The sequence below is a fragment of the Acipenser ruthenus genome, chromosome 9, assembly GCF_902713425.1.
Source record: "Acipenser ruthenus chromosome 9, fAciRut3.2 maternal haplotype, whole genome shotgun sequence".
NCBI classification, from domain to species: domain Eukaryota; kingdom Metazoa; phylum Chordata; class Actinopteri; order Acipenseriformes; family Acipenseridae; genus Acipenser; species Acipenser ruthenus.
Window position 1 is genome coordinate 2,466,335 of NC_081197.1, and position 25,970 is coordinate 2,492,304.

The 25,970-nt window shown below is 41.8% G+C and overlaps 1 protein-coding gene across 3 annotated transcripts in view; it reads right to left on the reverse strand.

Moving 5' to 3' along the window:
• Positions 1 to 795: 795 nt before the first annotated feature.
• The window catches only part of LOC117407053 (vascular endothelial growth factor receptor 1-like), a 59,598-nt gene continuing 34,423 nt past the window's right edge, over positions 796 to 25,970 (reverse strand). The window contains exons 14-31 of one of the 3 annotated variants that reach the window (XM_059030709.1): positions 24,272 to 24,418; positions 23,478 to 23,606; positions 23,326 to 23,367; positions 20,015 to 20,121; positions 18,409 to 18,544; positions 16,638 to 16,742; positions 15,564 to 15,677; positions 15,119 to 15,207; positions 14,532 to 14,685; positions 13,564 to 13,661; positions 12,679 to 12,801; positions 10,532 to 10,643; positions 10,301 to 10,400; positions 7,536 to 7,641; positions 6,727 to 6,875; positions 6,248 to 6,323; positions 5,639 to 5,739; positions 796 to 3,507 (exon numbers count right to left, since the gene is read on the reverse strand). In XM_059030709.1, coding sequence (XP_058886692.1) covers positions 3,333 to 3,507; positions 5,639 to 5,739; positions 6,248 to 6,323; positions 6,727 to 6,875; positions 7,536 to 7,641; positions 10,301 to 10,400; positions 10,532 to 10,643; positions 12,679 to 12,801; positions 13,564 to 13,661; positions 14,532 to 14,685; positions 15,119 to 15,207; positions 15,564 to 15,677; positions 16,638 to 16,742; positions 18,409 to 18,544; positions 20,015 to 20,121; positions 23,326 to 23,367; positions 23,478 to 23,606; positions 24,272 to 24,418 — 2,063 coding nt within the window. In that variant the 3' untranslated portion in view covers positions 796 to 3,332. Of the gene's footprint in view, positions 3,508 to 5,638; positions 5,743 to 6,247; positions 6,324 to 6,726; positions 6,876 to 7,535; positions 7,642 to 10,300; positions 10,401 to 10,531; positions 10,644 to 12,678; positions 12,802 to 13,563; positions 13,662 to 14,531; positions 14,686 to 15,118; positions 15,208 to 15,563; positions 15,678 to 16,637; positions 16,743 to 18,408; positions 18,545 to 20,014; positions 20,122 to 23,325; positions 23,368 to 23,477; positions 23,607 to 24,271; positions 24,419 to 25,970 lie in introns of all 3 variants that reach the window. The other 2 variants (XM_059030708.1, XM_059030710.1) reach the window with 2 other exon arrangements.

A 25,970-nucleotide genomic window follows, 5' to 3' on the forward strand; every position in this document is an offset into this window, starting at 1 on the left:
ACAACCTAAAGTCGCTGAATGCCCACCTTTCTTGTAAATAATTGTTTAAGAAACCCAAGTGTGTTCATCCTTGCCTTGCCTTTGTTTCACTGACTAAAGAAGTCGATGGCAAACAGTCTCCCCAAAACTACCAGGCTGTTCAATTTCTATCATGACCTACACCCCCCCCCCCCCCCCCCCATGTTTTGACGTCTCCACCTTTGCAATATTTGTGTGTACAGCAGTATTTTAATAAAGAATACCAACACTTTTACTCTGGCTATCACTGTGGTGTCCATATGTGTGTATTTCTTCCTCAGATATTATTGGTACAGTCTCTGCTCTCATTCTGGCTGTCTTAAGGATCTTTTTATTTTGGGAAGAGCCACTATGCCTTGAAAGGTGTACGTTAATGTGATTTGTGGCACAGCTTTTATTCCTTTACAACTGCAATTCTTATTAAGTGTGCTGTTGGTCTTGCACCATATTTCCCAGATGTTTCCCGCAGTTCTATTGTTTAAATTAGGGACATTTCATAGCACGAGTGATTTCAAGACATCTCGGTCCACTCAGATTCATGACATGCCTCCCAGCCCACACACCCACACACAGGACATCCACATATCTCAGCATGACCCGGCAGGAACGGGTACATTTTCAACAGCAGAGGAATTAGCAGAAACACCTGTCTCAGGTACTGCTTGCCATGCTTCGGTAAATGAGAGGAATCACATTGCATGTTAGGAGTGTAGGGGGTTTGCATTATCAGCATTACTAATTGACAGATAAATATGAATTAATGCGGCACACAATGCACTTGGTATATGGAAATATTTTATTATATACATTTAATTGGTAGTACATTTATGAATTATACAATTTTATTTTTAGCATATTCCTGTTTACAAGGATAAAAAATACTAATACATTTTAAAAAGTTTCCAGTTCTCAATATGTAAATATTTTATGTACAAATGAATATTGAGTGCAATACAGCAATAACATACTTGCAAGTTCCACTTTTTCCTTTTTTGAGTCCCAGCTTTAAAATAACAATTCCTTATTCCCTGTTTTAGTGAGGTGAAAGATTCCCCATTTAGACTTTTGTCAAAACATAATTTTGTTATACCGTCATCTTAGATTATATCTGGCAATGGATCCGTTTTTGTTTTCCAGAAAACAATTAAAACAGTTTGTGTGTGTATGTAATGTCTATTTATAAAACGGCGTGGAGTGGCAAGCAACATCCCATCGCATATTCCTTATATGACCGTGCAATAGGATTGAGCCCCTAGTGTTTCTTCTGCCATATTATAAGATCAATAGCACACTCCATGGTGTCCGGTCATACTATAATTAATACATCACTTGTGCGGTGTCTGGCTGTTCAAATCATTCAAAATGATTTCTGCTATAAAACATATAAAGACACCCTGTACACATGATGTAATAACTCCTCATCAATCACAAAAATGAAGAGTGTGCTCGGGAACTGCTATGAATGAAACATGTTCTGTGGGCGTGAACATCTCTACACAGAAAAAAGGTTATGGAATTCTATGAATGAAACATGTTCTGTGGGCGTGAACATCTCTACACAGAAAAAAGGTTCTGGAATTCTATGAATGAAACATGTTCTGTGGGCGTGAACATCTCTACACAGAAAAAAGGTTCTGGAATTCTATGAATGAAACATGTTCTGTGAGCGTGATAACTCTATACAGAAAAATAGAGGTCCTGGAATTCTATGAGTGAAACATGTCGCTCTGTGCACGTGATAACATCTACACAGAAAAGAGGTTCTGGAGTTCTGACAGCCCCTTACCGGAGGATGATTTCTCAAGTGATTTATAATGAAATACACTCTGGGCTTTACAGCGTGACTGGACGCCCTGTAGTTTGTTACTGCTTCCATGAATATTTCTTCTACAAAACAGTTACCATTACAAACAAAAGTGACCGATGTGGCGCATTGATGTTACATACCCAGCATCTGCTAAAGGTAGTTGACTGATCCCATGTATGATGCGCCCACTTCATGGTATTTACTGATCAGCTCTATTGATATATTCAGAGCTGTGGCACGGATGTGCCTCTGTCCTCAGTTTATTTTTGCACATGCCGTTTTTGCTGCAGTGACATTACTTCCGTGGGCAACTAAGTATGCAGCCGTTACTCGTATATACATGCGAGAATAGAGGTAACACATGGGTGAGTTCCAAAGTCTCTGTACAAGTTTTATTATTAAATACAGTTTAAAAAAATTAAATAATCTTGTTCCTATACACAATAATACTGATATTATCAACTTAAAGGTAAAATAGCTATTGAGTTATAATCTGCCCTAACAGCACATCACTTTTATTTCTTGTATAAAAATATAAAAAATTATTAAGCGCAGATAATTGAATACTTAGTAGCTGTACTGCAGTTGTAATTTGAATATATATATATATATATATATATATATATAAATTAGTCAAGGCTGAGCCATGCCTACTAAACAGCAAACCTACAAACCAGTTTCATTGACAATGGACAGGGTGATTAGAAAGTAAGCTTACCACTCAATGATATGGTGCATTGATGTGGTAAACTTACTTTCTAATCACCCTGTACTTTAAGAAAGCGTTTGAACCACTGCTTAATTCCTCGTGTACCAAAGGGGTTCACATCCACTGCCCCTTATCCTCCCCTTACCTTGTTTTGAACACACTTGGTTCTTTGCAAAGACTAATTGATTTTTTTTTTTTTTAAGCCAAAGAACTAACAGATTTTCAACACATTAAAAAGGGAGGCCAGTAATAATGAGTAAGTAGCTTCAAATCAAATAACATTTTTAATTTCCTTTACTAGTTTACGGGTTAATGAACACCCTTCCCTCATTCCATTAAAAAACATATGACAATGTGACCTTTCAACTCTGCCAGCACTGCCTGCTCAGTGTTCACAAAGACCCAGTTTAGAACCCACAGCTGGAGATATTATGTTATAAAAAAAGCTGCTCAGAGAATCTGTCCTTCAACAGCTCCTTTACTGTCATTAATCAACTCGCTGATTCCCCAGTAACATGCTGTGACCCCTAAGTCACTGCTAAGCTGAAATGACATAAAGAAATCAGCAGAGAAATCCAGAACTGCGCTGGCTTTGACTAGAGAATACTGTGCCAACAAGAATGCAAGACTGCACAGCAAAGCAACAACACCAGGAGAGCGAGGCGATGTTCTCTAACCCTTAAAGAAAGTGCAGTATGAAAAGGAGCTGCTCCAGTCAGTAAGTGGTCCCGGAAGCCGGCGTTAGTAAAACACATACCTTAGAAATACATGTTTATAAAAAGGGAAATAAAAAAGGTCTTATAGTGGTGGGAAGAAGGAGACTGCTGCGTTGTAATCGGGGGGTGGGGAGCAGCAGGGTTCCTGCATGGAGCTGCTGCAGGAGGCTGCTCCACAGTCCTGCTCCCTGAGAGCACAGCTGCTGATGTACGTGTTTGACTGAACGGGCTCCTTGCGTTTGCTTGCGGCTTTCAATCTGCAAAACAAAATGATGCAATCCCTTTAGTACAACAGACACACGCTGCAGTTTCCTAGGGAGGCCAGCCATTCTGTTATTACTCAATAATGGAACAGCAAATAAAGCATGGCTGAGAGATGTTCTAAAAGCACTGCTTATTAATGAAGTGCTACACCCAGATACATCACATTCATTACAACACCCCATTGCTTCTGCAGTTCAGCAGTGTGCACATGTATTACAACACCCCATTGCTTCTGCAGTTCAGCAGTGTGCACATGTATTACAACACCCCATTGCTTCTGCAGTTCAGCAGTGTGCACATGTATTACAACACCCCATTGCTACTGTAGTTCAGCAGTGTGCACATGTATTACAACACCCCATTGCTTCTGCAGTTCAGCAGTGTGCACATGTATTACAACACCCCATTGCTTCTGCAGTTCAGCAGTGTGCACATGTATTACAACACAGCAGTGTGGAGTAGTGGTTAGGGCTCTGGACTCTTGACCGGAGGGTCGTGGGTTCAATCCCCGGTGGGGACACTGCTGCTGTACCCTTGAGCAAGGTACTTTACCTAGATTGCTCCAGTAATAACCCAACTGTATAAATGGGTAATTGTATGTAAAAATAATGTGATATCTTGTAACAATTGTAAGTCGCCCTGGATAAGGGCGTCATAAAAAATAATAATAATAATAATAATAACACCCCATTGCTTCTGCAGTTCAGCAGTGTGCACATGTGTTACAACACCCCATTGCTTCTGTGGTTTTGATTTGTTGTGCATAGGAATTGAAACCACTGGAACTGAAACTCCCGGAAAATTGTCAAAATTGTCAAATGAGTGATTGCCTAATTTAATTGATGGCTTTAAGAAGCCACACATGCAGTTCATTTAAAATAGAAAAAGAACACAGAGCCACACATGTTAAAAGTCACGAAACTTTTTAGAAGTTGTTGAAGATGCCTAATTAAAGCACAAAGTTGTCTAACATTTTCATACGAGTGCCTATTGCTTCTATATCATCGATTACTGACCGGAAACTGAAATTGTCACACCCAGAGGTTTTTATGCAGGTAGGTATATTAAGGATATCAATGACAAATCTTGAGGTTTTCAAATACATTTGCACACTACTGTAACTCTTTCAGAGGGGCTGCAGTTTCACAGCATGCCTTTATGAAAACATGCTGCTGATAAGCTGGAGTAAAGGCTTCCCTGAAAGCTTTTTTTTTTTTACCCTGTTAATCAGCGTATGCATTAAAATGAACTCTGCCAGTGATGAAGGCTAGTTATTTTAGATTTTCTAACCGAATCATCCCATCTCAGGAGGGGGGGGGGGGGGGGGCAGGAAGGATTTGTAATTATGCTCACGTCCCGCCGTCATTAAACACCCTGAACAATGTGCTGCTCTGACAAGCTCAAATGGGTCAGGGTTAATGGAACAGGTTGAGTGTCGTTCTGATAGCAGGGTAACGTGTTTATCAATTGAACTGTGTTTACACAGGCCAGCAGCTTGGAAGGATCTCAATGTGCACTCTAAGGAGCTTCCTGTGAATGCAATCCAAGTGTGCCAAGTGATATCAACGAGCAACCAAACAACACGGGCGCAGAGGTCTCAGGACCCCTGGCACGTACAGGACAGCGTGTGTGTGTGCTTTCACAAGGTCCAGGCAGGATAGCTTTCCACATTGCATTAGAACACAGATCAGAAACTGTCAGACAAGCCTACCTCCGAACTGGGGGATACATCAGCTGAAATATCCAATTACACAAAGATTGACTCTCTGAATTAGTAACAAAGAAGATCAGTTGGTAGCTATTTGGACCCCAGTTGAAGAACAATAGATCAAATCTGGGGATGCAAATTTAAAATCAATTCATTGCTGTTTTTATTATAGTCTGACTATTGGAATGGATTATGGTTTGTTTTGATGTGATGTATTTCTCTCTCAATGTATAGTAATAGACTGCAATGGCTTTAACCTCCCTGCTACTACGTCAGCAATGCAGTATAGTCCAGATTATGCCAATATAGCAGTACTGTATATTCCAGACTGTGCCACTCTGGCACTCTGGTCTCTCCTGCACAGCACTCAGGGCAGGTGTTTAGCACAGAGGGTGTGTTTGGCCACACACACCTACCCAAAGGAATGGGAGGAGGAGTGTCTTGGTTTGCCTCTGCTCCACATCAGGCACTTGAACTCTTCAGAGGCCAGGACCATCCCACTGTCCGTCTGGTAATCCTGCTTTTAAAAGACAAGAGGAACAGCGGGTCAGTGCTGCAGGGGAACATGAAGAGACGGGCAACACAAACAAGAGAGGTTTAACTGAACTGAGCTGACACACAGAGCTCCATTCTCCATGCATAGTGATTAAACAGGTGCAGATTGGTTTAGATTTAACTGAACTGTGCTGACTCAGAGCGCTACGTTCTCCATGCATAGTGATTAAACGGGTGCAGATTGGTTTGTAGCATTACGGGCCATATTCTCAAAGCATTGCCTCCAAAAAAACATGTTACAAAATGAGATACAAAACACACTGAAGAGAACTTGAAATATATCACTTAGTTGTCTGGTTCAAGTTTTGACCTCTTTCAACAAATAGGAGTTGATTGGAAAAAACTGATTTATCAGATAGGCTCCTGATAACATCAAACTGCGGTATGAAGCTCTATGACAGTATCTTTAATGAATCCCCTTGATATAGTCCTGCTTGAGCTCGCTGGATACAGCCCTGTACTGTACTTACATGAGGGAGCGCTCTGTCCCTCAGCGAGAGCTCTTCGAATGTGTTAAACTCCTGTGCCCTCCGTGTGTTCATGTATCTGGAATGTATTAATGGGAACCTGATGAGTACGTCTTTTAATATCTACTGTAGAAAAAAGAAAAACACACCAAAGAAAGCCAGGACCTGCAACGGTTCACAATTATTTTACTAATGCTAAAAACAATGTAAGATAAGCAAGGAGTATTCAAACAGCTGCCAGTTCAGTGTCTTCTTATTCACACTGAAGCTTGCTATCATTAGATAAATACAGAACATACCTGCATTCCTTTAGCGCTAATGCTTCACATTCATTTGACATGCTTTCTGGGGTTTTCTTTAACTCTCGGAGAATGACTCAGACTGGGACTTCAACTAGCAAGCCAGGAGGTCTAGTGTAGCTAATGCATCCCTTCCCTTATCTATCCCATTGCCTTTGAGCTGTAATGCCTCTCAGCACATACCCAAAGCCCCCTGAGCACTCATAGCTGAACGTGGAGCCCGAGTCCTGAGCCTCTTCCTCCACAGAGCAGTGTGAGGATGAGGAGCTGGAGCAGGCAGCGGGGCTGCTCGATGTCAGGAGGGTATTTAGGGGAATGTAGTCTTTTCCATCCTGCAAGGAGGACACAGTCTTGTGTTAATGGAATCGTTAAAAGAGTTTGTCAAACTCCAGATTCAGTATCACACTTTTATAAAACTTGTGGCCTCCCTGCGTTGATATACCTGCCGTGTATTAATGGGAAACTGATGAGTATGAGTTTTAAGATCTAAACTGTTTAAATTGAATCTTTAGACATTTTAACTGTTTATGTGAACTCTAATGGGGTATGAGAATTTACCTTGCAAAGACTTCTATGCATTATAAAGTATAGCAAAGGGAATTTGACATGCTACACTAACACATGCAGTGGGATTGAATTATAAAGAGCATGCACCGGGTACAAAGTTTACGTGTTTATTCGTTATTAACCCAGGTAAATGGAAATTCAGGTTACAAATCTTTTTTTTTCATGTGCAATCGTACATGCTGAGAGATAGATTAGAAACAAAAAAAACACCAACCTTAAAAAAGAAAAATACTCATTTTAAGAATGACTAGTTCACAACTTTGTTAAGAGCGCTAGTGGCATTAAGAAGATGTTATTTTCGAAGGGTGTGTTTCCGTTCTGCTTCTCATATCTCACACAACTGCTCCAAACTGTGTGCACTCTGGAGCTCAGCAAGTGCTTCATGAAAAGTGTTGCTGCGGACTGTGTCATCAGAGCTGGCATACCTGCTGCACATTGGCTTGAAGCAGATCCCCCAGCCGCTCCACAAGCTCAGAAAAGGTCGGCCGTTCCTTCGGGTCACTCTCCCAGCACGACAGCATGGTCTTATAACTGCAGGAAGCAAAAGCAACAGGCTGTAATCAGGGTCACTCTCCCAGCACGACAGCATGGTCCATAACTGCAGGGACCAAAAGCAACAGGCTGTAATCATCTGCAATCTGTAATCATGTATTCCATGTTAGTTGTGGTGGATGGCTGGTTTCTCAGCTTGTTATCCTATTTAACACAAAATTCCCAAACACACGACACATTTCTGTAACATTCAGGGACAATCTGAGAGACCGAAGCCCTGCGCTGTGCCATACTGTCCAAGGTATATCAGTTTCTACTAAGTGTTTTCTTTTGTTTTCAATAGTAACTTTGTTTCATGTATCGTTCAACAGGCACAACAGTGTCACAGCGCAACATCAGTAGCAGAAGTATGATTTCAAACAAAACAGTCAATATAGATGGAAGTGGTTTTATTGTGACAAGTTAACTCATAGAACAGTAGGGTAGAGGAGAGGGAGAGGGAGAGGGGAGATGAGAGGGAGGGGGAGAGGGAGAGGGGAGGGGAGGGGAGGGGAGGGGGGAGGTGACAGAGAGGGGAAGGGGAGAGGGAGAGGGACAGCTACCCCATTCTACCCCTCTGCCAGTGTGCTTTCACCCTGCCCTGCAATCCAGATCTGATGTGGGTCCGGCTTTTTACTGTATGTAATTAATTATATCTTCATATTTTTCCAGAAGACATGCATTTGTTTCAAAGAATAGATGTAAAGAAATGTTTTAAAGCTATAAATTTGAAAGGTCACCATATTACTTTTTTTCCCTGTATGCCATAGAAGGCTAAAGAAAGCAGACAAATTTATATATTTAAAAAAAATAATAATTCTAAGGTTTGTATGCAAAAACCAATGAGGTATGTCTTTGCTAAATTTCACGAAATAAAATTCAATGTACAGTCATCTTTCTCAGACCAAAAAAACTGGATAAGAACAAATATGTAAATAAATATTGGTCTTGTTAAAATGCATTACCCTGATATTTGGTACAGGGGACTCATCTATTCGGGTGATGATATCATGTTTTTGAAAGCTATAGGAAAGCACACTAAGCTGATCAAAAGGATAACAAGCTGGCTGTCCAGAGAGTCTTGGGCAGATCCTTTTTTTTTTTTTTTGCTGGTGGGAAATAACTTGTGTGTTCAGTGTGCAGACTACAGGGAGAGAAAGGCAGTGCGACGTTAAAGAACTCACACATTCAAACAACCAGGAGAGCAAAGAAACCAGGACCAGTAAGGTACCTTCTTACTAATGAGATTAAATAGTGTTACTCTGTGTTTCTTGACGTTAGTTAGTCTGAATTTGATAATCGGAGTCAATATGGAGGTAGGGTTACCACTGTTCACTGTCGTTTGGGTATGAGCTACTCTCTCAAACCTCCATTGTGCAAGGTTTTATTGTTCTTTTTTTTGTAATTTACTCCTTCACAGGATAGGGTTTCTGAGCATCTATATTTAAATAAAATTACGCAATTTACAATGTGAACAGGGACTCGCATTGTCCAATACACAGGATTTCACCTAAAACCTTCAGGGACTACAGGAGTGCCTGTACAGTAAGGTATATCAGTTTTCTAAACACAGACAGTAGGGTGGAACTGCCATTTGTAAGAAAAGGTTTTGCCGATTAAACACACATTCTACATATTCAAGGTCCAATTAGCCATGCAGCTATTGTGACTTCCCCTTTCACAGCTACAGCAGCTAGCTTCCTTTGCATGAAGTTTCATGGGCAGCATGTTACCACAGCATCAGCTGCCCAAGCTAAAAATAGGGAAATGAATGACATCTTATTTGTTTGTTTTTCACACATCCCCACAGCTAGCCTCCCACCTGTGTTTCAGCCGGTTTCAGCACAGCGGCCAAACACATTGTAAACATTACTATCTCATCACTTACTTCTTGTGTTTCTTATTTTGTATTCTGTTTTGTTTGAGGCATTATTATATCTACCTGTATATATAAATATTGTTTTTATACGCTGGCTGTGGAACAGCATGTCTGGGGGTTTACCCCAGAGCAAGTTTTTGCAATCCACATGAAAAACGTTTGTGCCACACACACAGTCATTCTGCATTGGTAGTAAATTGATAACAATTGATGTACCACTATTTGTATATATATATATACAGTCTCAAGGAAAATTGACTTATATACAGATATACAGACTTCAAACCTGTGCTATACAGTGTTTACCGTAAGGGTGCAGACAAAACCCTCCTATAAACCTCACATCTCTCTCTCTCTCTCTCTCTCTCTCTCTCTCTCTCTCTCTCTCTCTCTCTCTCTCTCTCTCTCTCTCTCTCTATATATATATATATATATATATATATATATATAGATAGATAGATAGATAGATAGATAGATAGGTAGATAGATAGATAGATAGATAGGGAGAGAGAGAGAGAGTACAGAGAATTAAAAAACAGCAAACAGCTCTGCATCCAAGGACACTCAAGATCCACCCAACGAGGTTAGAAGCTGGTCTTTCTGGAGTGCGGTGAAACTCAGCTTGTTACACAGACCCCTGACCCCGGAGAGGAAACCCAGACTGGGTCACATGCACTCACAGATATCACTAATACCAATCACCGGGAGCCGTCAGATTAGATCACAATCACTTCACATCAGCAGTGTCCCAGTATGCTATGTGTACTGTGCTGGGCTTACATTTCTGGTGTTGCATACTCCGGAGCTCGCATTCTTGTCCCTTCTTTGAGTCTGCGGCAGAAATCTTCATCGATCTGGACGCCAGGATACGGAGAAGCTCCTAAACACAATAACATGGATGGGTCAGTGCACAAGCAGCAGCGGCCAGTCAGAGGTCAATCTGATAAGAGGAACGGTCATGCTGCACACCCAGCGACCTCCCGCTGCTGCTCTCAAACGTTCTGTACTGACCTAAAGAGAAGATCTCCCACAGCAGCACTCCATAGGACCACACATCACTCTGAGTCGTGTAGAGCTTGTCAAAAACGGATTCCAGGGCCATCCACTTCAGAGGAAGCCTGGCCTGTAGAGAGTAGAAGAAACCCACTGGCTTTAGCAACGACTTTCTGACTGTGCCACTTAGAATGTGCCCAAATCAAACCCACTGGCTTTGCAATGACTTTCATTGACTGTGCCACTTAGAATGTGCCCAAATCAAACCCACTGGCTTTGCAATGACTTTCATTGACTGTGCCACTTAGAATGTGCCCAAATCAAACCCACTGGCTTTGCAATGACTTTCATTGACTGTGCCACTTAGAATGTGCCCAAATCAAACCCACTGGCTTTGCAATGACTTTCATTGACTGTGCCACTTAGAATGTGCCCAAATCAAACCTACTGGCTTTGCAATGACTTTCATTGACTGTGCCACTTAGAATGTGCCCAAATCAAACCTACTGGCTTTGCAATGACTTTCATTGACTGTGCCACTTAGAATGTGCCCAAATCAAACCCACTGGCTTTGCAATGACTTTCATTGACTGTGCCACTTAGAATGTGCCCAAATCAAACCCACTGGCTTTGCAATGACTTTCATTGACTGTGCCACTTAGAATGTGCTCAAATTTAAACCCGTTTGACTGTGGAAAAAAATACATTTTAAACAGCGCACTTAATAAATGGACTGCAAATTAAAGACGTTCCACGTCCCCATGTGTTCATACAACTGTGTTCCACATCCCCTTGTGTTCATACAACTGTGTTCCACGTCCCCATTTGTTCATACAACTGTGTTCCACGTCCCCATGTATTCATACAACTGTGTTCCACGTCCCCATGTGTTCATACAACTTTGTTCCACGTCCCCATGTGTTCATACAACTGTGTTCCACGTCCCCATGTGTTCATACAACTGTTCAAATACAGCGTTCCACGTCCCCAAATGTTCATACAACTGTTTAAATAACGTACCTGTCATTGCTTTTTTCATTGTTAGCATCCTGACAACTTTTTACACTTGGAACTTTAAAGTCTGTTTCGAAGCTCTTTTAAAAAATGTCTGTACAGTAAACAGTTGTAGCAACACTTGGGGACACGCAACACTATATTTTTCAGAACCTCGCTACGTACTCTTAAACCCTCAATCAGAAAATAGTTTGCTGTCCAGTTCAACAATCATGGAGGGTTTAGTAGCAATAATGGATCAGTATGATTCATAGCTTGACAGATATTTTTAAAAGCACGATTTCCGTGCTGCACTGCTGAAAATAGCAGGCACAGTTGAATGATTCATATCTAGTAAATAAGCTAAAAATGTATAGTGCATCAGAGATGGTGACAGACCACAAAGAGCCCTCGCTAATCTGGTACACAGGCCCTTCATATTATTATCAGAGCTAATTTCACTTATCAGAATAGCTGGCAGCACAAACAACAGCGTTACTGTGCAGTAATTAGGCATCTATTTATTTTCTCTAAGAACCTTTGTTCTTTGATTGTGTCTGTAGCAACTAGCAGACTTCGAGCACAGCTCCAGGTTAAGCTCGCTTTAAAGTGATTTTGTATCTGTTTTTCATCCAGCCACTGAGCAAATAAATGTGTATTATTGAGTGTTTTAAAAGCAGATTAGAAGAATAAGTTCCTCTCATCCAATGAAAAGTCAGTTTACGGCCTCTGCACACCAGTAAACATGTCAGCGCCCCGGATGAGAGGAGAATTCGCTTCCAGTCGGCTTTTACAACACTCACTGCAGAGGGTAATTACCATTGATTGGTACTCAATTGTAAAGGTGAGGGAAGGACAGCTCTTCTTGTTTTGAAATCAACACATTAATGAATGGATTTATTGAATACCTGCCGATAAAAGGCAATTCCGAGTTTCTGCACACCCCTAGTGGTCAGTGGCATCATTAATACGATTATGTTAGCTTTCCATTTTCAGCTAAGCTTCCGACATTTGTACTTCAAGTTTTGGAAATCAGCCTCCATTATCTATGCAGCCTGTCCAAACCTGGTACACTTCTCTGTAATTATGAGCATCCCAGACCTTTTGATGTCCAGTTCTGGCACGAAGTAAAACAAACAAAAAAAGATATGAAACACCAAACCTGGACTTACATCTCCTTTTCTGACATAATCAGGATCCTTATAAATGTCTCTAGCCAGGCCAAAGTCGCAGATCTTGACCACATTGTTCTCAGATAAAAGGATGTTCCTTGCTGCCAAGTCTCTGTGGATGCACTGTAGAAACACACACACGCATCACGGCTCAATCAGAATGGAGCTCTTTTAATTCCTGATATCACTATTTACACAGTTTGTCTGACAATGTGAAACAAAGAAAAAGCTCATTGTGAATTTCAGTGAGGGAAGTGTGCTGAGGAGTATAGGAAGTCTGTGCTAGTTCCTCAGGCCCAGCCTTTGAAAACAACAGAGAAGATGTCCTCTGGAATCCGAAGGTGTAGCCTAAACATCCCGGCCAGGGCATTAGTAGACAGGGCTTCGCTGTGCGACTCTGAGCAGACTGAAACACACTCCACCCAGCCACCTGATGTTCTTACCATTTCATAACTCTCCGGTTTCATATCCCTTACGTGATCTGAATGATTCTTTCTAGTTGTTTCTGCAAAGATCATTATTTTCAATGCTTACTAACTGTTCCAGCAAAAAATGTCTGTGAGTCATCCAGGATTATAGTGGGTAACCCTTATAAAAGTTTGCTACAGTGTTTGTGCAGTTCACCCCCATGCTTTTCCATGGTTCTACTCTGCATTTCTCATAGTTTACCCTGGTTTGCCATGTTTATTAATATTCTTTACCATACCTCGTTATTCTTTCAGATGGTGACATATTGTGCTCTGTGCAAAAGTGACATGTTTTTTCAATGACCAATAGAAGTAAACTCCTGTGCTTTGTATCTGTATTTGCAGACTGTACTGCCACACAGCATACTGGTCTTCACAGTGCTTAGCACATCTACTTCTCTACAGTCCGCACCCTGACCTTTCGGGATGCCAGGAACTCCATGCCCCGCGCTACTTGGAAGCTGTAGGAAATGAGATCCTCCATCGCAATCGCTTTATTGTAGAAGGAATCAGCATCTGCAAAAAAAAAACAAAATAATACAAAAATCAAATAAATAAGAGGCGATACACTTCACAATACAGGTTAATTAACCGCACATTATGCTGCAGTGCAGTAATATTCACTGCAGGTACTTAGCACACAATTCTGTGTGAGTCATGTACTGTATTTAAAACGCGGTTTTCCTCAATCCTATCATTTTCTTGTAGTGTGGCTCCAGTCCAGTGTGGATGGTTTTTTGAATAGGATTTTAAAATGAAGCTCTTTTCCAGTGTTGTGTTTTGCATTGCTATCTCAGATTCCAAGACATGACTGTTGTTTGTGGTTCCCACACACTAATTATCCATGTGTATAAGTTATACACAGTAACACCATGTTAAATAATAATACCAGCATGCTTGCAATGCAGAGGAACTCTACCAGCAGGATAGCTGGCCTGATTCACAAAACCTTATCTTTTCACTTAGGCTGCTTAAAGAACATTTAACTCATTTAAAGACTTACTTAAAAAGTTTGTTTTTAGAATAAAAATAAATACAGAAGTTCATCAAACTTTCATAGGAACCAAAGCAGGCTTTAACAAATTCACGGATATCAAAAGTATATTTTATTTTATATATATATATAAAAGAAAGCGCTTCTTTAAATAGCTCACAAAGTTCCTGTACGTGAGATTTTGATCATACCATAGCAATGCAAACCCAGTGATATCACGTACCACTATCGGTGCTATGTCTACATACGTGCTCCGCCACGCTGCATATTTTTCCCATTATAGTCTCCCACGGATGTTTGTAAGATTGATAATCAGGAAGGAGTGCAGAGATCCACGAGATGGATTAAAAATACCTCCAGCTCTGAAGCGGCAGGAAGGAACCCATACCTACCCTCCTCTTCCTCTCCGATGTCGCTCAGGGTTTTGTCTTCCTCAAAGCCCGAGCTGGCCAAGCTCTCGCTGCTTGTCATGCTGGCCAGGCGCTGCTTCTGAGCTCCTGCTGCCGGTGCATCTTCCTTCATCGGCTCGGTCTGCAGGGCCCAGTCCTGCAAGGAGAAACACATCGAGAACTCCAGGGGCCGTAGCAGTCAGAGCCACATTCACATGTCCATTCACAGAGCTCAAGACGTGATCTGATATCTCATTTAGCCTTCAGGTCCCAGGTTTCATCACCTGGAATGCTGGCCCAGACTATATGTGTTGTCATATATAGAGCAAATACATATTTTTTTATAAACCAAACTTGCAAACCAGTACATTGTATTGCATTGGAAGGTTTCTGTGTCCACTGCATTATACTGCAGTTAGCTACAGCTGTACTGCTGTTTATTGCATTTTGTAAGGGAATCATGAAAAGGCTCCGGGAGGGGTCTGTGTGACAGGGAGCAGTCCCTAATGAAACGAGAGCCGCTATCAGACACTGTAACGGAACACAGGCAGGCTTGCTTTGCACAGTGGAGGTGCTACACTGCTCATTACCTTGTGCTGCACAAACACGTCTCTCTTGCTCTTGAGGTAGTTGGAGAGGTTTCCGTACTTGCAGTACTCCACGATCACCATCAGAGGGCCTTGTGGGGGAGACAGAAATGACTGTATTTTAACCCCTTGACTGCCAATCATTTTTTACATAGTTGTCGGACCAGAACCAACCATCTAGAATAAACAGGCACCAACCCGCATGTTACTGCGTCGAATTCTGGACGGGGTAAAGACAGAAGCACTAGCAGTCTTAAAGGGAGCAAAGTGTAGTGCAGTGTGACATGCCTCCATTAGCTTTGTGTGTATGTATGTATGTAGGTATGTATATATGTATGTGTTTATTAGGGGAGGTCCATATGTATACTATAGCACAATTAAACCAATGCTTCATTGTGTTAACATGTTCAAGTGCCCTTGCTTTCTGTGTGGAGCGCTGGTCCCTCACCTCCATACTTGGTGCAGGCTCCCAGCAGATTCACCACATTGAGGTGGTGTCCAATGTGGCTCAGGATCTTCAGCTCTGTCATCAAGGCTTTGTACTCGCTGGCTGTAGCGCCCTCTGGTGGAAAATAACAACAACATGCGATTAGCAAAGCAGAGAGGATGGGGTGAATAATAATAATAATAATAATAATAATAATAATAATAATAATAATAATAATAATAATAATAATAATAATTCAGAAATGTCAGAATCGCTTCCGTTGATGAGTGGAATCTGGGTATGATACACCCTGTATCACACTTTGGAATTGCTTTATCAACCTCTGCTGGTAAGACGGCTATTTCCTTGAACTGTAGGAGGAAATCAGACACTACCAAAGAAAAAGGAGTAGGAGGACAGCTGCCAAACCATAGCGGACAGAGAAGCGGGCGAGAGCAGAGCAGCGTGATGCAGTGGAGGGGAGAGTGGAGAGCAGCGTGATGCAGTGGAGGGGAGAGTGGAGAGCAGCGTGATGCAGTGGAGGGGAGAGTGCAGAGCAGCGTGATGCAGTGGATGGGAGAGTGCAGAGCAGCGTGATGCAGTGGAGGGGAGAGTGCAGAGCAGCGTGATGCAGTGGAGGGGAGAGTGGAGAGCAGCGTGATGCAGTGGAGGGGAGAGTGCAGAGCAGCGCGATGCAGTGGAGGGGAGAGTGCAGAGCAGCGTGATGCAGTGGAGGGGAGAGTGCAGAGCAGCGTGATGCAGTGGAGGGGAGAGTGCAGAGCAGCGTGATGCAGTGGAGGGGAGAGTGCAGAGCAGCGTGATGCAGTGGAGGGCAGAGTGCAGAGCAGCGCGATGCAGTGGAGGGGAGAGTGCAGAGCAGCGTGATGCAGTGGAGGGGAGAGTGCAGAGCAGCATGATGCAGTGGAGGGGAGAGTGCAGAGCAGCGTGATGCAGTGGAGGAGAGAGTGCAGAGCAGCGTGATGCAGTGGAGGGGAGAGTGCAGAGCAGCGTGATGCAGTGGAGGGGAGAGGCGTTATACCATCGATCCGCAGCTCTGTGGGGAGTGCAGTCTGACTGCAGAGCAGCATGGGGTACCTTTGAGCATTTTGACAGCCACAGTCCTGCAGGTAGATGATTTCTTGATGCCGAACGCTGCTGCCTGCACCACCTTCCCAAAAGCACCGCGGCCCAGGGACTTTCCTGGAGAGGGAGATCAATGGCTTATTAAAGTCATCATAAATTAGACACTAATTTGCCCATGTTGACAATTTTCCCAGATTTTCAGTTCCAGTGGTATGCTTTCATATACACAACAAATCCAAAATACATAAGCGATGGGGAGGTGTTCTAATGCATTTGTCACATGACTGTATATAAATACAAAACTCAAGCCAAAACAATCAGGAAGTATCTCTGCGATACGGACAACCTACAACCTTGTGCACGGAACTGAGGGTTCTGTAACCACACGTACTGTAGCTGCTTTTCCTCTTTTTAAATGGGGTTTCTCGTACACAGATTGAGGCCTCTCTGTTCAAATGTCACCAGGATGTGACATGACTGAAACAGAAAATATTATGCAAAGTGAATCTAAAGAAGAAGAAGACATTGGTTCAGGTAACTGTGATACTGTCTTATATTTGAACTGCACGATGCGGCGCTACTACAGTACGAATCCATCCCACGTTAATATAATCTGATTAACCCTTTCATGCACGAAATATTGAAAATAGAGGAAAATGTGTTTGTAAGCACTATAGAAATGTGAACCGCTATTGTTGTTTTAGGCCCTTATTAATTACATTTTTAATTGATTCCCCCCCCCCCACCCCCATTTTTTCCATTGCTTTATATGGGGAAAAAATGGCATCCTCATATGAGGTCATCGTACGTTTGCATCTTCCACACATCCCCATATAAGGACTAGAGGTTTTTTTTTGTATCTGTCCCCATACATGAAAGGGTTAAGTGAAGAAGCTATCTATTGAAACTTGTTGAAACTCCAGCTTGTCATGCACACACTTGTAAGACTGGTCTGCTTGCTGCACCTGTGTGCTGTTTGCTGCACTGCTCAGGCAGCTGCCCTGATGAAAAGAAGAAAAGAAACCGAAGAGGCGACACAAAGAGACACCGCAGACCTGCTCTTACAAGACAGTCTGGAAAAAGAATCAAAAACAAGTGTTGAGATGTCCAAACTGAGACTGGCTTTGCTTTGAGAATTTTTACAACCCTTTATATTGCAGATCACATGTCAGGTTGGGGGCAGAGTGGATGCTTATAGGAAATCTTTTTATAATCCTAGAAGGAAGAGGGAGATTGAGGGTCATTTAAAAAAAAAGTCAACGCTGTAGTTTAGGGCTCTGCTATACATGGTTATATAAAATCTACAATCTACTGTTTAAAATAATCATAATCATAATCATTTATAACCCCCAAAGTGACCCTTTTAAATTACATGAATAAATAAATAAATACATGAAATAACAGCACATAAAACAATTTCAATTAGGCGTCTAACTTTTTTTCTCTTTTGAGAGATTGCAGGAAAGCTCTAGGTTGAGGTAAGTTCCCATCAGAGGAATGGACCTGGGGGAGGGACGAGGGTGTGGTTTCAACTGAGGCACTGCTGTGATTGGATACATTTTCTGAGATTCTGCAGTCTTTTTAAACTCCTCAGCTTGCTATTTAAAGCCCCCAGGTGGAGCAGAGATAAAGGCAGTTGGTTATATTCAGTTTGGTGGTGGTGGGGAGGATGTTTTAAAAAACACAAATCGCTGGTATCACAGCAGTGCCTCTTATGGGAAGTCGCCTCAGCCGTTGTCTCTGCATTGAGCAGTGGGGGAGTGGGAGGGGTCACGCATGGTACCTAGCTTGAGTCTGTCTCGTGGGAACTCCCACTTGCTGGCGTCGTAGGGCAGCCTCTCACACTGCTCGTCCAGGGGCACCTCACCTGGATCCATGATGATCGACAGGTAGTCCAGCTTCACCTCCGCAGAACTGGGCTGGAGAACAAAAACACCATTCAGCTATGTTAAGAAGATCAGGTATTCTTTCAATCAATGTCCAGTGCAAATAGGACATCAGCCATTGCCCCTGAAGTAAACCTCTGGGTTCACTGGGGGCTCACCAAATTCCCAGGGTGTTGTCTTTGTATGATGAGTTGCATCCTTCATCAGCGGCCCCTTGCTTAGCCTGCCAGACTTGTGTTTACACTAGTCTCGACACTTTCGCTTTCAGGTTTGTTTATCAAGAAGAGCTATCAATTAAATGTGTTTTTTTTGTTTTTTTTTAAAGTTCTTTCAGATTCTTGTTGACACGCACAAGCACCGCTCTGGTCCGCCCTCAGGAAGGTCACTCAACTAAACTTGGCAGCGTTCTCTTTCTCTTACTCTGCGTTATAAATAAATTCAAATAAGTGTTGTATTCCATTGAATAATCCCTTGGGTCACATCAAGGTTTTAAAAGAATCAGCAGCGATTCAAGACGTAGTTGTTTATCTACAGTAAGGGCTGATGGCACTGCATACAGTACTGAAGTGCACAGCCTTTTTAAAATGGCCTTCCCACGACAAAACCCTTACATGGGCGATTGCTTCCATGGCCTTGGAACACAAAGATCTGCTGTGGTCAGTATTAAAATAACTAAAGGAGATATCACACTGAACAGTACCTCCTTGCTACATGTGTAACGGGCAGTGCTGTGTGATGCAGTGCCGTTACAGATTCTCTCTCCTCTCTCGGTGAGATGAGAGGAGGTTAAAAGCTCTAACACCACGAATGCAGACGAGCCCGGCTCTTTTGCATAGTGGTTAAGATGCTCGCTTGTGGTGTGTGGGGTCGCTGGTTTACATATCCACACATACTGGTCCAGCTTGCTTTTTACTATATATGATAACGAATAGCTGAAATATTTTGTATAGTTAACTCTGGAGAAATGGATAAGGTTAACTTTAAGTTAAGCATATTAAGTTGTATCTCTATAAAGTAGTCTTAAGAAAGCAGTAACGCACCACTGGGTGTTCAAATATGGTCCAATATCCAAACGCCTAATGCTGGTGTTCAGCATGAGGAGGACTTCAATCACTTCTCAACTGCACCTCAGACATGACAGCAATGGCATTTTTACCACTTCTGTCGGTTATTGGGTTATTGTTGGTGCAAAGTGCCGACGATGTCTGGTTTAACCTAAACTAAATTAGTTATTATTAATATCATCATTAATTGTAAATAAATAAATAAAATACTTTATTATTAAATACATTAATAAATAAATTATACATTAATAAATTAATAAATAATCATAATGATAGTAATAATAATAAATGAATACATTATAAATGATTGTTAATAATAATAATAATAATAATAATAATAATAATAATGATGATAATAATAATAATAATAATAATAATAATAATAATAATAATAATAATAATAATAATAATAATAATAACAGCCCTGAGCGGCGCTCACCCGTTTCAGCTTGCGGATAAAGAGAGTCAGGAACAGCCAGAAGAGTGTGGCGACCACACAGGAGCAGCTCAGCGCTATCAGCTCCATATTGGACTTCTCTGCAGAGTCTGAGGAACACCAGGAGAGACAGAGGAACACAGCTTAAAACATGATAACAAGAACATGCACGCCTCCACTCAGCACTGGAGTGTTTATATGGTAATGAGCAAGATTCTCACAGCTCTATACTCCAGATCGGCATGATTCAAATGGAAAAACCTGCCCAAGAAAGTGATCAAACTAGACATAATAAACACCTCAGAGTATTTACTTAAGTGGTTTCGGATTTGCATGAGGATTGTAATGTGAGCTGTTTTTCCTTTCATAACAAAATTGCACCAGCGACTATTTGGAGTAAATAGTCCATTGGGGTCTACTGAGCTGAAACAGTGTGCAGCTGTAAATCATAAAAAGGGGATTCGGACCAAAATGATCTAGTCTGTTCAGTGTTCTGTTGTTTGTCTTGAAAAGTAAGTAAAACTACAGATTTGGTTCAAATGTAATGTTTCAAGGGTGTGGGATTTCGAGCTGCCACTGTTCAGACTAATTCAACAGTCCCCATTGGATTGTATTCATCACTTATTTAATTATACACACACTGTATTTACTGCATGGATTTATTCATGACCATTTTAAAAACACATTTGACACACAGCTGTTTCTGACACAGAAGACCCATTGGTTACAAACACACTATTCATATATCTCAGGAGTTCTCATACACATCTTATGAGTTATAGAAATGCTGTGCATTTCATTCAAGTGGTTTATGCACTGTTGCCAACCCTCTCAGAAAAACACGACCACCGAGCAATAACTCTAACATTACAGAATCTCAAAGCATCACCTGGAAGAAACCATGAGCAAAACACATAAGCAGAACCGAGCATTAACAGCAGACATGGCAATGCAACTGAGTTTGAATAACAGCGGTCCTACACACTGACATACATATAGCCCCACTGGACTGCAATGGGTTACCAGAAGCAGTGTGTATTGTTTCATAGCATTGTGGTCTAAATACGGAAATGTAGTAAGAGTCTACCAATAGCTTGCACAATGGCTGCCCCATCAATGACCCCCTGAACAGACCCATTCATTCCCATTTTTTACAGCAGCATTGCCATTTCATTTGGTAAGGAAAGCCAATGCAGGCTAGCATTATAGAGGTGCTGACAGCTGCAAGTGAAGCCTTGCTAAAGGCAACACTCTGCACACAGAACTCCTGCACTCTCCAAAGCGCTCTGCAATTACACATCTATGTTTAGTACAAAAACAATCCCTCGTATTATCACTGGCAATGCAGTGTAAACACACTTCAGCAAAGCATAACAAACGTGTTGGAATACAAACAGCAGCCCCTCTTTTCATTCATGCGTTGCTGGTGCAAAAATAACCCAGCGTTTTTATCTGTCGAAAACGTTTCAGCGCTTTTCCGAGGGAAATAAAAAACGGGAGACAGTTTCCTTCCTAACAAAAAAAAGTTAAGTTAAAGTTAAGTTAAACAAGAAGGGCAGCGCTCCCGTGTCTAGTTTGTTGCTTTTGGAAAGGGGCTGTGCTGTGCAATCACCCCATGTTTGATCCATGGTCACTCACACCAGTGTACTGCACAAACGGGCAGCCTCTTGCATTTGTATCCAGTAATCCATACCTATTTGAAATCACATTCACGGATTAGCATCTGTATAACATTCTCGGATTAAAATCACAGTGTATCCAAAGTTTTGCATCACCCTCTATATAGAAAGAACACATTCTGCTTCATAAATTCGGATGAAACCTGCTGAATAATGATACGTTAACATATTGAATTACATACCGCTTTGTAGTTTTACATATACTTACAAAAATTGAAAAATGTGACATTTCGAAATCCAACATGGAATACTGTACTACAATTATGGCTTCCAGCAGACTTTTGCGATATCATTTAGTAGTTTCTTTAATTACATGATGTTAAATAAAAGATTTGTATGCATTTTCATATTTGTCTCAATCCTAAAATTCTAGGTGATGCAAAACTCTTGGCCATATCTGCAGGTTACTGTCCTCCAGCAATTTCAATGCTGTTTGTTTGTTAACCGAGCTAACGAGAGTTTCAAGATGGTACGCTTAGCGTTCATCTGCTCTACCTGTGGTATAATAACCACAGAACTGGTCTTTGAGATTTACAGTCAGACGTGGTCTGCTGGTGGGACCTGTTTCCTGAGCAGCTGGATTCACAGCAGACAGTGGGTCTCGTGATAATTCATCCTCACCACACAGGTCGGGCTGGCCTCTAGACCAGACAACCTTGAGACAACCCTAGCCAGGGATTACACCACAACACCTCAGTGTGAAGCCCCCAGCAGACCTGCCTTATCTCTAATACCAGCCTGGCCTGTGACATCTCAATGTCAACATGAGCTACAGGCGTTATCTTTGAGTGAACTGAACATAATTGTGGGACGCACAGTTTAAAGCGTTAGGAGTCTTTTCAGAAGCATGGTTGACAAAAGTACATTTGTTAGCAAACCTGGTAAAATACCGCTCTAAGCAGAAACAAGAAACACATGACTTTATCTTTGCTGTATCCATTTCACAGTTTATAAATCAACAGATGTTTTGTCTCCTTCAAAAAGTAGGAGTTAATTAATGACTGGAGTTGAGGCTTTGAGAATGTGGCCCAATAAGAAGTCTCATGTGATGTGATGTGAGGTTTTGGTTTGACAGTTTCTAAAGATTTCACTGTCAAACATGCTTGCTATATTAAACTGGAAGAACTTAACCCATACATTGTTTGATATGATTATGTTTACTTGATTAAAATTTTTAGAAGCCATTATTAATACAAATCCTAAACACATAAGATGCTTCGCAGAACACTCCGCAGATACCTAATTAAAATGTCTGCAGTTTCTTTGTATATTTTCTTGCAGATTTAGACTTCCTCTACTCATTATTATTATTATTTATTTCTTAGCAGACGCCCTTATCCAGGGCGACTTACAATCGCAAGCAAATACAAATACATTCAAGTGTTACAATATAAGTCATACAATAAGAACAAGAAATACAATAATTCTCAAGTGTGACAAACCACAATTCAATAATATGATATGACCAAAAAAATTAGGCACAGTACTCTGGTGCCATGCCATTAAAACCATAAGAAATCAAACAATACCAAAGGAACTTGTTTCATGGTCTCAGCCCCACAGCTGAGGCTGGGATTACACAACACTACGTTGGTTTAGGCACAGTAATCATGCATTAGTCAATGAGACACTTACCTGCTCTCCCAGCCAGAGCAAGAACTCCACTTTGGTTAGCAGCTTAGTCAGAGAGGAGCAGGGTAAAAAGGAAAAAGAAGTAAATCACAAAGAGAAAAAAAAACATTAATCCAGAGCCAAACTGGTCTTGTTCCTTGGCATGCAGTGGTTACCTTGGACGGCGATGTAGGCGGAGCTCTCCACAGACCCTTTCTGATTGGTCGCCTCGCACTTGTACACGCCCTCGTCCTCCTCTTTGACCCGCTCGATGGTCAGGTTGCCACCCGGTGCCAGGATGATGCCTGAGCAGAAAAAGCATTTCAGTTTCAAATCACGCCTTGCCCCAGCACAGCATGCCTGCCGGTTTGGGATTGTGAGTAGGTGCCTTGTGGATATTTTAATTATATAACAGGTGATAAGGAGTAGCTGGGAATCACTGTGCATTGTGATAGGTGGAAGGCAATCTTAGCTATAACACATTGAATTGTCTATATGAATTGCTTATTCACACCCAGGTCTTGGCCCCTAGTCTATATGAAAGGTGGTGAAAAACAAGGATTGGGTTTACTTGCACTGTTACTGGTTTCTAAGTGATCGAGGCAATGATTCATTTAAAGTTAATGCTGCAAATCATAAATGCTGATCTAGCTGCTGTTTTTTCTTTTTCTTATTCCTATTCTCATTCTAATGGAATGCATTACAGTACAGTAGAACTCATATGCAGTCTAACTTGGTCTATTTATAGCTGCCAGTATCCCCAGGACTTAAAAACAGGACTGGGTCAGGAGTGAGTGAGGTCCATTGGTGAGGACTCCCCCCTGACTGCAGCCAGTGTCACCTTCAATGACAGCATAATCCCTCACCTTCAATGACAGCATAATCAAGACTGCCGCATGACGCAGACAATCAGAAACTTGAGGTTTCCCCACATGGTCTCAGTGAAAGCTGGAGAGAGCGTCCTCCTCACCTGATCCCTGCTGTAGTTTCAGGCTGTCTTTATACCAGGTGATGTGTGGGTTTGGGACCCCCTCAGCCAGGCAGGTCAGAGTGATGGAGCTGCTGACATTCACCTGCTGGGCACTCAGGTTCCGTAGCAGGAGAGGGGCTTCCTGGGCTAAAGGAATGACATCACGTGGAACAGTCAGCATCAGCTATGTGCAGAGTCCGTGTCTGTCTATTTACACTGCACACTACGGGAGATATTCATCAAGCATCTGCCACTGTGCAACATGTTTGTGAAGCGGAAATAAAACTGCTAAATCATACAAAACTTTAGTAACAACTAAGGAGCACATAGTGTAGGAGCTGTCAGATGAAGAGCCGGGTTATTGATCTGAAGCTCTGGAACATCAGTGCTTTGTTTTCAATTCAATAAGCATGGGGGTGAATGGTTTGTGAATATGGCCCCACATTTCCTCGCTTTCTGTTTTTGTTTTCTGGGATATGAATTGCTTTCAGACATGACCTGTGCTTATCTGGGCAGTGCCCTTTTTATTTTATTTGAATCGATGTGTAAATGTGTCATGACTGCCCTCTTCAGGCATCAGGGATTATAAAACTGTGACCAGCTGCTAACAATTGACTTGCTGTATTACAGTATATACATCCCTATATAAAACAAATGCATTCATTAATATCTTAAATTATTATTGTTCATTTTTGGTAGAATATACTGGTTCTTAATTTAAAAAAAAATTCTCCATATTTTAGAGTTTAAAACGAGGAATACAAATGTTAACACAAGTGAAGCAGCAAAGCTGAAGTTAGTGAAATAAAGTGGCTCACATCTCCTGTTGTTATGAGACTGTGTAAAGATCCTTAACTAATTGGTTGCTGTTCCTTTAAGAAACGTATATCACTCTTTCACTGGCTTGCACTCTGTGTAATATTTCTCGGTTCCGAGGAGGGCGGAGAGCTGTGTAGATGATGTGCCTCGGATGCATACAGAGACGTAATGTGAGTTAATTAGTGGACTAAAAAATAGAAGTACCTGACTGACATGTATGTTATAAAATGGAACTACCACGGAACTAGGCTATGCATGGGCTGAAGAATTTGACTACTAAAATCAATGTGCTCTGTGTTTGAGCCTGCAATCCGTGTCTGGTCTCTCTATCTGCCGCCTTCTGGCCTGGATTAACACCCAACCAGCCTGCCCGCATGTCTGATATTGAATAGCTTAAGCCTGCTTGGACCCTCCTGGGAGATCAGCGGTTATAAACCCTTACACTCTCGCACGAGAAGGTGTCGTTATGCTAGAATTATTCTCCACAAAGGGAGTTCTTCCGTCGGGGAACAGGTGCATCACATCCAGCCTCTGCCTTGGTAGTAAGATAAAGAATACGTCGCTTGCAAATCAATTGTTGTTCGAAACAAACAATACAAAACAAAAACCCTTCTCACACAATTGATTCGGCCTGACAGTATCTAATTTGCGGACTGTTTTTGCAGCGTTTTAAGTGCTCTGTAAAATTGGCATGGCATGGAAATGCCATTGTTCACTCTTCCCTGCTCCACAAAAGCCATTCCCATGTGAAAGCTGGTCCAGGCTCTGGGTCCAGGACAGGAAGTCCTCAGCACTGCTTTCCCAGGAACAGGAGGCTGGTCTGCGCAGCACCCCAGTGCAGGGATGTTCACCAGACTCCTGCAGTCTCATTCCTGTAACA